The sequence below is a fragment of the Candoia aspera genome, chromosome 1, assembly GCF_035149785.1.
Source record: "Candoia aspera isolate rCanAsp1 chromosome 1, rCanAsp1.hap2, whole genome shotgun sequence".
In the NCBI taxonomy this organism is placed as follows: domain Eukaryota; kingdom Metazoa; phylum Chordata; class Lepidosauria; order Squamata; family Boidae; genus Candoia; species Candoia aspera.
Window position 1 is genome coordinate 174,787,774 of NC_086153.1, and position 12,295 is coordinate 174,800,068.

General features: G+C 37.2%; 1 protein-coding gene across 1 annotated transcript in view; it reads right to left on the bottom strand.

Moving 5' to 3' along the window:
• Positions 1-12,295, bottom strand: part of PARD3B (par-3 family cell polarity regulator beta) — a 569,932-nt gene that overhangs the window by 331,530 nt on the left and 226,107 nt on the right. The window contains exon 12 of the mRNA XM_063317964.1: positions 375-548. Coding sequence (XP_063174034.1) covers positions 375-548 — 174 coding nt within the window. The remainder of the gene's footprint in view (positions 1-374; positions 549-12,295) is intronic.

The window sequence follows — 12,295 nt, forward strand, 5'->3', positions numbered from 1 at the left end:
AAACATTTCCTTTTGTTGAAAGTCAGATGTCACCTTGTTATATAATTTCTTTAAAAAATCTTTTTTCATTTTCTGTTTTCTCACTCTTTTTTTTTCTTTTCTTTTTGTAGTTTTTTTCTTTTTTGTCTTGTAGTTTTTATCTTTGTTTTAAACTTAATAAAATTCTCATAAAAAAATAAAAATAAAAATATTGTGGTTTCTTGACTCATATCTGAGATTAACCATGTCCTGTTCAGTAGATCTCAAACACATAATGGCTTAGCATTATGTATAAACAATCAATGTCAGCAGATGTTAATGCTAATTATAGCAATTTCAGTTCAATATTTCATATAATAAGTACATAGACAGGGGGATATAAATGCTTCACATACCACTTCAGTTTGCCTTTCTGGCCTCCTGAGAACTACTAGCTGGATCATGCCACGGATGTTTCCTTCCATAGACATAGAACGTCTCAAAGTCTCCATAGCTTCATGGTTTGATTTTCCAAGCAAAGATTCACTATTTACCGCAATAAGCTGGTCATTTATTCGTAATCGCCCATCCTACAAAATAAGAGAGCTAGGTATATAAAAAAATTTAAAATATCAGTCAACAATGTGTTAAAAGAATGTTTGAAAAAACGGAGTATAGTATCAAGGTTTCCATAAAATTCTGTATAATCTAAGAACACCAATCTCCATCACTTAAAAACACCCTATTATTTTACTCTAACTTGGAAAACACCTGGAAAGGCACAAGTCATTTTGATTGCTGGCTACTTCAAAATACTGGAAGAGCCAGAAGTACAAAATTTAGCAGAATTTTCATAAGCATATGAAAGCATATGAATTTTCGTAAGCATAAGCAGAATTGTTATAAACATATCCTAAAACCTATCTCAGCGTTCTTTAACACATAAAAATAAAAAGGCTGTGGTAAATCCCCGAAGGGGTGAGTTCTGAGCATCTAGGATTTCTGTTACATCCAACTCCGAAATACAGGGTGTAACAAAAGCCAGCCCGCAGAGAAAATTTACTATATAAATTATATTAAATGTTTAAATTGGTTGCTGTTTTCATCTAAACATGTTCTTACTTGTTTGATGCATGACTTTAAGCATTCTTAAATACAGTAACATTTTCTCTAAAAATATATTAATTAATAAAACATATTGTGATTGGCCTATGACTACACTATATACAGTGTACTTTTCGGATATCTCACTCAATATCAGGAAATTATATGCTACAGACTTAAAACAGATTATATAAGATCATAGACCTTAACATGACCAGAAATAGCAACTCAGAAGAAGCTACAACATTATATAAATTCAATCTATTTGATACCAGAGTAGTCTGGGAATCATTTCCATCAGCTTACTCTCTTGCAGGACTCTAGCATTATACATACGTAAGAGCCCACAGAAGATGTTAAATATTGGCTGTCATTATGATCTATTTCTCTAACTGAATTGACCTATGGGACCCAACTTTTGGTACACCCTGTATATTCCCTGCAGTGCTCAACAAAATTCACTTAAAGCAACTAAATGCAGTATTTGTAAATGTGCATCTTTCCCGATACATTTCTGCATAGATAAATGTAAGAAGAAGAAACCTTTTTCAGAGGCGTGGCACACTTGTAACAGCTATTAATTAATTATGTGTCAATGAAAAGAGCATTAGCTATTTTTAAAATAATTAGCTTAGTCATTCAAGTCCAAAGTTACAGATTTTATTTTTCACGTGCACACAAGAAAACGTGTTACAAAGAGAAAAACAGCTGGTTAGTATAACCAGCCCATAGCACATGCCCAGGATATTATTGCTGAGAAACCTAAAAAAGAGACAGAAAAAAAAAAAGATTAGAACATCAACAATATTTCTGAAATAAGGTGTGGTAAAAGCTGTTGGAGCAGGGGTTCTTGTATGACAACAAATTTTCCGCACTAGTGAAAGTGCTGTGATATGGGGGCAAAATGAAAATATTTACAGGAAGAGAAACAAAGTGGAAATGGTAACAATCCCCTGCTATAGCGTAGAAGGAATTTGCTTCTACTTTGTTCAGAATTAATTTGAAAGCCATAATGAGTATGTATCTTCCACCTTTTGATTATAAATTGAATATACACCAAAAAAAAAGTCAAATGGCTTAGATATCCACAAGAATTACGCTGCACAGAAAGAGGTGTTGGATAATGTATCAGAAACCAGTTTTAGAACAACAGGTTCTTATAATGGCAGGAAGAACAAACAGAAATGTAATAATTATTAATGACTCTGTAGTTATAATAGTTTGATTTAATAAAGAATTTAGAGGTAGCTAAATAGTTGTAATATTTGCTCAAAGTATTTTGTTGCAGCTTGCAGAAAAAAATCAAAACAACAGGTATCTAGCAGCTATGTTTAAGATACAGCAAAATATGATCCAAGTTTCCTTGTGGTGAATAAAAAAAAGTCAAGAGTTTTATTCTTTTTCTTACTATTCTCCAAACCTTTCTAGAACAAAATGAATATTCGTAGCCAACATATCCATGGAATATCAACAGACTTTTAAAGCAAAAGTATGTCAAGTTATTTTTCTGGCAAATGCAGTTGGGATGGAGAAAACCTTGGAGTGCCTTAGTTAAAAGCCATCATCCAAGTTTCAGTTCACATCTGGTCAGAAGTACACTCAACAGAGCTTGTTGGGACTCCACTCCTCTATATGTGTACAAGGTGCAAGCGTTGCTATGTTGCAACCATACTTTTTGAATGTAACAACAAATATATCTGTAAACATAAAAAATGCCCTCTTGGAAAACAGGCCTTTTTGCTTCTGTCATGGTAGGGCGTGGGTTTTTTTTACAGAGTACTTGGTGGAATGTATTGCAAAAAACTGAGAACCACTGGCCCAGAATTTTGGAGCTGGTGTCATTATTATGCAGAAAAGAGATCTTTCCACTGAAGCCCAACCAAACTATTTAAGCTCTAAATTGAAGTCTTATGCTGTTGGCCATGGCAGCTAAATTGAAGTGCAACCCAGACAAGTGTCCCTGGTCAGTCTAAAAATCAGCCCAGGGAATGAAGTTTTGGATGAAATCATACTTCCTTTGAAGCCTCAGGTTTGAAGATTCAATGTATTGTTAGATTTGTTTTGTATGTGCATTCCTGGAGAGGTCAGAACTAAATACAGTGATCTGAGCCTTAATTACACTCTGTTTGGACTTCAGTAAAATGTTCTGCCTTTGAAAATTGTTTGGAAACTACAGAATGCTGTAGCCAGACTACTGACTAGGGCCAGGAGGTATAGAGAAGAGATTACTCTGATCTATTTCCAGGAACAATTCAAAGTACTAGTTATGATGTATAAACACTGACATCACTTAGGACCAGGCTATTTCAAAGACTGTGTTCTCTATTACAGGTTTTCCTGGACTTCCAGTTCTTTGGAAAATACCTTTTCAAAAATCCACATTTGTCGGGGCACTATATGTGGCCACCCCAAGCTTTGAAATTACCTGCAAAGAGAACAGGTTAGCAATCTCTGTCTTCTGCTTGGTCTGATTGCTTAAATGTTACTTCTTTGTACTGATGTATTTTAGGCATTTTTTAATTGTACCTTTGTGGGTTTTTTAAATTATAAATTTGCTTTTTAAAAAAAAAAAAAAAGTATTATTCTGGCCTGTCCAGAGTGAGAACTGAGTAAGCACAATAGGCTGTTCTGTTTCTGATCCAGAAATCCATCCTGCAATCTTTCCTCCACTTAAAAGATTGGAGTAACTGGCAAAGCATACAACTGCATAAGACCTTATACACCATATTTCAATTTTTAAAGTCCTTACACAAAGTGACATAGATTATGACTGTTATTTAAACAGCTCTGCCCTGAAACTGTCTTACTGTGTCATCCATATCCTAGGCACTCATTGCCCTAATAACATAAAAATGAGGTAAGTATAAAGGGCGCACAATTTTTCCATCTTTAGTAGATCCTTTATGCTGCCTTCTAAAATGAACTATGCAGTCATTTATTCTTACATTTTTTAAATGTTAATTAAGCCATCAAACAGCATTAACCAAATGTGCATATTTAATGTTGGGAGGTATGTATCACCCCAATGCTCTGTTCCTATTTACTGGGCAAAGAGCACTGAAACTCATAGAACAAAGAGAGATAATATGAGAAAAAACAAAATAATAAGATTTAATTAAAAATATAACTTTAGGTTATAAAAAATTACCTTTATGTAACTATAGGACTCTACCACTAGATCTTAAATACATAGCAGAAATTACTTTCATCCTCCATGGTGAAGGTAATTTATTTTTAAGTAAAAGAAGCCTTAGAACACCGACCAAAAGTTATACTGCAGAGCATGATACAATATGCATGGAAGTGACAAGAACAGTCTACTGTCAAGCCCAGCCTCAGAAGTCTGACCTCTATTGCATTCTAAACCTATTTGTTTATTATGGAGCTTATGCCCTGGGTCTCTTAAGAAAAGGGAAAGAGTTAAACAGGATTTAAAGTTGGATCTATTTTAACTTTTAGCATCTCCCACTTACTCAAGATCACCTATAGCATACGGTATGTTTTTTATTTAAAATAAAGATAGAGCAATCCTTATTTTTTTAAAAATGATGTCTCTTAGAGACATTGCAACTCGAATTATTCATAATGATGACATAAATCTGAAGAAACTTAATATGGATTAAAAGGGTCTATAGTTCAAAAGGTCTCATAGATGAGGAAGTAGCATTGAAAAACCATTAGTCTGCTTACAATGAATTTGATTCAATCATGCATTCATTAAGAGTTTTCTATAAGCACTTGTCAGAGTTGCTTACATCTCTCATATGTCTTAGTAGTCCATAAAATGTGTATTTTCAATTCTAATATCCTAATCAGTAAGGCATTCAATATATTCATGGTACATTGCTGCCATGTCTATCTGTCTATCTTAATAAATAGTGATTAAAGCTGCTATAACGGTAATGTACAGGACACAGTACCTAAGGAGAAAATTAAACGTAGGAACAAATAGATTAGAAAATAAAGCAACATTTTATTTTATTTTATTTATGAGGGAGAGAGGTACAGTAGACTGACCCAACTATCATGCTTCAAGACATTGCCTCCTTGATATATTACAAACATTTACAAATCTTGGAAACTTTTATATTTCCATTTCTTTGATTGATTATACTTTATTGATTAGTCTATTTGACCATATCAAAACATCAACTGCAATAAAATACAATAAGACAAAATGAGGTAAGATACAATATAATGGGATAAAATAGGCTAGAATGAGATAAAATAGATATAGTAAGATAGGGTAAAATAAGAATAAAAGATAAGGTAAAATAGTATACAGTAAAATGGAATAGAGAGATATATAGTAAGATGAATATTAAACTCAAAGACAATATTGGTTTAGGTGAATTGTATGCAACCCCAGTGAGTTCTATAAAATGTTTTCTCTGTGTGTGATGTCAAAAAATGGCAACATTGACCTGATATCTGCATAGAAGTAATATCACAGATTCCAAGTCCGGGGCATATATTTCCATTAATCAGTAACATTCAGCACTCCAAAAGATATTTTCAGATGTATTCAGATTAGTTATAATGTTCACATGTCAACAGTTTATTGACAAACCCATTGAGACAGTGGAGTTAAATTAGCTTCTGAAGGGATGTTAATTATATTGAACACTTTAGACAGTCACATCTAGGAGTAGTTTATTTCCAATACGTTCATTTCAATATATATGATTACCTTTTGCTTTCTAAATTCTGCCCCTGAAAATACTTTTTCAGAACTTTTCAGCAGCATGAAAGTAGTAAACTAAGTTAACTAAGAAATATAATACTGGAAAACCTCTCCAAGTGAAAAATTTGAGAGTTATGGTGAAAGTGAAAGTTTGTGTTACAGCACCACTAGGAATTCACCTGGAAGCGACCTGTAGAGACTCCCTCCATCAAAAGCCTAGTCCTCCATTTAGTTAGGGACTGCTGAGAATAAGCCTGCTTAGCCCAGTCAGGGGTTCTGTCTCAGAGCTATCCTCCCTCCTACTGAATTTGCAACAGAGTCAGCTACATATCTGGCAAAATTTATCTGTTGTTCTGAGAAACGGGTGGCTTCTGCTGGAAATATCAAGGCCAGCTCTTTCTTATCTGCTGGAAAGTAATGAAAGGAGGTATTCTTCTGTCACAGACACAGTTGATAGCCTGCCAGGGACACCAGGTGGTTGGAGATTCTGAAGAGGAGACCTGTCATGGTAAAGCTTCATCTGCCCATGGCATCTAGCTTGTGTTACTAATTTGACATTGCAATTTCCCTTGAGTGGCCTTCACCACTGAAGAATTTGGCATTGGGTGTTGTCAGGGATGTTATTTCCATGGCAAAGCAGTCTGGGAAATGTAAGAATGCGAGGCAGAGAAAAAGTGCTGTTTGATAGTCTGATGCAATGTCCAGCAATGTCTGATGCAATGTCCAGCACAAGACAGTCACAAGACAATGACAGAGCAGGCTGATGCAAGGTGACATTTGATTGGCTAGCAGCCACATAAATATGGAAGCAAAGCATAGGCATTCTCTCTCTCATTTGTGAAAAGTCTTCCTGTTACTCTGCCGGTTTGTTTGACAATTTAACTGCTGTACACTGAACAAATCTGAAGCATTCATGACATTTAAACAGCGGGTCACGTTCGTAGAGCGGAAGTATACACATAAAGTAAAGGCTCTACAGACAGACGGGCTCAGTATTTATGGCGAACTATTTTCAAAACTGGCTAAGGCATAAAGGCATTGCGCACAGGCGCACATCGCCATTCTCGCCAGCCGGTGCAATCCTGAATTGTTTCAATCAGCTGTGGAAGTTTGTTATACATTTTGCAATGGTGGAGACCAGACATAACCAGTGCAGTGAATATTTTAAGTCAACACACTGCACAACCCACACAGACTGATTGGACCGGTATTAAACGTGTGTCAAGGTATTTAAAAGGAACAATTGATCTTGGACTCCATATACAGCCATCAAAAGCATTAGTCCTGAAATGCTATGTAGACAGTGATTGGGCGAGTAACAGGTGGACAGAAAGTCAACGACTGGCTTCCTCATTATGTTTGCGGACACCAGCATAGGATGGAAGACTAGAAAGCAAACTATTGTTGCACTATCCACAGCGGAAGTGGAATTTGTAGCACTGTCACACTTATGTACGGAATTGACATGGTATATACACCTATTACAAGATGTCAATATTGCAGTCACACAACCCATACTGGTCATGGAGGACAACATGACCTGCATACAGATGGCTACAGGAGAACAGATAAAAACCAGAAGTAAACACATTGACATAAAATACTGCAATTGCAGAGAGGCAGTCAAAAATAAAGTAATTGATATACAGTATTGCCCAACAGAGGAGAATCTGGCAGATATATTTACCAAGCCAGCGAGTGTACAGAAACACATAGACATCATCCAGCAACTGGGATTACAGACTGTTCGCCAGTAAATAGGAGGGGTGTCAGGGATGTTATTTCCATGGCAAAGCAGTCTGGGAAATGTAAGAATGCGAGGCAGAGAAAAAGTGCTGTCTGATGGTCTGATGCAATGTCCAGCACAAGACAGTCACAAGACAATGACAGAGCAGGCTGATGCAAGGTGACATCTGATTGGCTAGCAGCCACATAAATATGGAAGCAAAGCATAGGCATTCTCTCTCTCATTTGTGAAAAGTCTTCCTGTTACTCTGCTGGTTTGTTTGACAATTTAACTGCTGTATTTGGATATTGGATTTACTGTACACTGGACTATGTTTATTGGATTATGGACGCTGGTTTCTCTATGGAATTTGTATCCTTTATATACCAACAACTTCTAGAGTGCTATACGTGTTATTGTTCTTTGCACATTTTTCTGTAAATAAACGGGTAAATAGTGCACCACAAGGATTGATATTTTTTAATCCCAGGGACACAACACTTAGTGGAATTCTCTCTCCAACAGGTGTTGTAATAGAAACTTGCACTCCTCCTGCTGTAGCTTGTATCAGTTTCTATGGTGCAGTAGCTGGCTTCTTCCCTGGGTCACTGGTATTTTTAATAATGCTGATAACAGAATGAAGGCTCCTGGGGTATATGCTTAATAATGTACAAACTGAAAAACTGAGTCATCTATTGATTTCATCACTTGATGGATTTGTGGCAAGGTGGATTGATTTTCCAGCATATTATCAGCTTCTTGCTTGGCCTCCTCTTGGTTTGTATGGATACAAGTTTAAGAATTGATCAGATTCTGCTCTTTCTGCCTTCTGCTTGATTATCTTCTCTCTCAGAGGGGAAGTTTCAACTCTCATTCTAGAGGTTGGTTCGGTTGTATCTGATCATTTGATTACATGAGACCTACGTTCTGTCATCCGTGATGTCAGAAGTTGACATATAGTTGTTTCTGCTACCTTCACTGGTGGGGGAAACAATCTTAATGCAAATTGGTCCATTATAAGGATATCTAGGTCATAGTCTGGCTCCCTCAACCTCCTCTGCATGATTTAAATTGGGGTATGGGCTAGGACTTGGCAGAAGTCCTATAGACATGGTTCAATGTAGGTAAATTTTTTTACTGCAAACAATAAGGAAACCAAATGAAACAGTTGATTGCCCACTGCTAGTATATGCATCCAGTTTCTCTCTTACATCTATGATGGTTTAAATTCATGGATTTTTCTTCCTGCCCTCCCATGAATTAATAGACTGTTTGGTATGCACATGGTGGTTTGGAAGCCAAGAATTCATTGAATGTTTATGTAACTGCTATCACTAGCCTGGGAACACTGGCTCTCATCTTTACCCTAACAACCAGGTGAATTAGACCTGAAGGATGTCGATTCTGAGGTCAGAAAGGGATCATAATAATGGCCTCAACAATGAGATGGTGCATTTTCCTATTCCCTCTAGTCCATGGGATAGTGGTCCTGTGGCCATAATGGTCAGTGGGAGAAGTGACATCAATGGTCTCCTCTATCTAGTATTAGTTTCTGATATGACATGAATGTTCAATAGAACAGGAGAGTTGGCAGTCTGGCAAGTCTTCTTTGTAAGTAGTCATTAGGATGTAACTATGTGACCATGTTCTGCTCTATTTATTTCTTAACATTAATCACTTTGATAAACATAGAACAATAACACAATAAAATACCCCAAAAATATACGTAATGTATAAAACAGAAACCCAAATCATCCAATTAGCTATCATAGGCCTAATACAAAAGCTTTAAGATCTAAAAGGTTCAATTCTATAGACAGGATTCCATGTTCTGCCATTAACTTCTTCAACAGGAATGACACACTGATATATTTTTGAACTTCAACATGCAATTTATATAATTTAGAATATACTGTATATCCAGTGGATTAAGCAATCACTGCTTTATAGAATTGACAGGCAACCAAAATTGAGCTACTCTTAATGAAATATTGAGAAAGTGATCAATTATCACTTAATCAACCCTAAATCTTGCCAGTTTACTGGTTATGCAGTTTGAATGTTTGAGCCACTTACAGTAAATCTTCTAGCATACAATTGCTGATAGTATTCAGTAAACTCAAAAGTCTAATAAGTCATATTTTCTCTTTTTTTGAAAATAGGGATCACATTAGTCTGCCTCTAATCATTTTGGATTTTGATCAATATGGATGAACAGAACTGTCAACATGGAAACCTACCACTCAAGATTAGCTTTAATCAATTCCCAGGGGCTTTCAGCTGCAAGAGAATATTGTATGATTTTTGGTTTTTTGAATATATAAAAAGGGAGAAAATACAAGGCAATTATATGCCCAAAACTGGCAAATAAAGCTTTTTTCATTAGTGTCCTGTTTCAGACTGAGCAAACATACTGGCTCGATCTACAGGTGGTTTACTGATGAGTAGCACTGCAGTTAATAACAAGGAAAGGCAGACAACTGGCTTTGCAGATGCATGCACACTCCAAAAAAGAGAGGGAAGCAACGTTTTGCTTTATAGCTGGATGCAGCAGGGCCAGTTTAGAGTTCAGTCCAGATACAAGCCATAGTAAAGAAATGAAGCACAGCTTCAGGAGAACAGGGTGCAGCAGTGACAGAAAGACAAAATAGTCCATGATAGTCCAGGAATCAAATACCAGACAGGTTAGTCACTCCAAATTAAAGAGCCAAGAGTCAAGGAGCAGAGCAAAGGTTGGTGGCTTATTTCCAAAAGAGGGCCTATTACTGGTGGCTATTCTTAAATAGGCCAGATGCAGGTATGGTGCTGGCATATTCCCTTCTTAAACAGCTGAGTAGATCACCTTTGCTCAGCTTTCCAAAACTGCTGATGTGGCCTGGGCATCACTGACTTCTCCTACACTTGCACCTGCTGATTATCTACTGAACCAGACTCAAGTAGTTGACTGCTGACTCCTGAGGCTGGTATCTTGCTGGATCAGGCCCCTCAACCACTGAGGAGTCAGAGGAAACCATAATAATTAGGACACAATCTCAGTCAAACCAGTGCTTAGAATTATGCAAGATCTTTGATGAATTCTACTGTAGTTTTACTGATAGGTTCTGCAAAACATGAATTACTGTTTGAAACCGTTCCTGCACAAAGCTGAAGCAGTCTCTCCGTTCTGAAGAATTCCGAAAGAGATTTGTTCAACCTAGTCAACCAACTGAGACAAGTGTAATACCGTTCCATCCTTAATACTGAAGGGAAGAGCGTGCAAACCTTCAAATGATGAACTCTTCATTAGGTAGGATGTTACCAAAATAAAAAACAAAAAAACAACAGAACAGAAAAAAGAAAGTAAAAAAATATTGCAGACCTTGTGTCTGTTGTTGCTCAGACTCAGTCTGAAGATGGTCTTTGCAGACTAAATACATCTGTTAGTATATAATCTGTACTTGCTGTCAGGCAGTTGCACCCACAGGGGAGGCAATGGGAGGTGCAGACAGATGAAAGCAGCATTGTGATGAAAGCCTCACTCCTTTTCTACATTTGTCACAACATCACATGCATGTCCCACAGGGGTGGAGCTTGCAACATGAGACTAAAATACTGCTTTCATCATTCTGACTAAAGCAGCAAGTTCCTGTAGATCCTACTACTGCCAGATTTCTTCAAGTATAACCAAGTCCATGTATTTAATATCTGATATACTGAAAAAATGATACAAGATCTTGAATAGGTACCTCTTAGTATATTGCCTGTTAAATAGATTCTGCTACATCTTTATGGGCTACTGATGCCCATAAAGGGATCAGTAGCAAGTGCATAAGATCAATGCAAAACCTCACAGCCACTGTCATACATTTTCTCTCCAGATTAAGGAGTCTGAAGACTCTGGAGGCACCAAAAAGAGGCAGTACTACTGACATGAAGGCAATAAGTTTAACTAAGTAACCCCAATAGTTTAGAGCAGCAGTCCCCAACCTTTTTGGCACCAGGGACCGGTTTTGTGGAAGACAATTTTTCCACAGACCGGGGGTGGGGGGTGGGGAATGGTTTCAGGATGATTCAAGTACATTACATTTATTGTGCACTTTATTTCTATTATTACTACATTGTAATATATAATGAAATAATTATACAACTCAGCATAATGCAGAATCAGTGGGAGCCCTGAGCTTGTTTTCCTGCAACTAGACGGTCCCATCTGGGGGTGATGGGAGACAGTGACACCCGAAGTGTGTTGCTTATGTCCACTCTACTCCGTAATCTCGTTTCGGTTGCTGTCACTGCAGAAAAGGCTGCTTCGCAAAGATAGGATGTTGGAAATGGAAGAAGGCTTTTCAGTGCTTCTGTGGCAATCGCAGAATATTCCGCCTTGGCTTTAATCCAGAAGGTATGGAGATCTGAAGTTGTCTCAAACATACTTTTAAGGCCACCGTCATTTGCGATCTCAAGCAGTTGATCCTCTTCTGGCATGGACAAAGTTGATTCACCTGGCTTATTCACAAATGGGTCGCAGATCCATTCCTTCCCAGTTCGGGGGTCTTTTGTGGTTGGAAAGTAATGCTCAAACTCTTTTGAAAGCTGAGACAGGTGATCATGCACCAGCTGGGAGAAAGAAGGCCCTGGCTCAGTCTCTTTCAAAATCTCTGCTAACGTTTGAAACATGTCAAAAATCCCAATGTTCACTCGTCGCCCCCATAATTCCAGTTTGGCTTTGAATGCAGACACTTTATCTGCGTCTTGAACACAGTTGTCATTCTCCCCTGAAGTGACAGATTGAGTTCGTTGAGCAGGTTTAATATGTCACACAAGTAAGCAAGTTTTGCGACCCATTC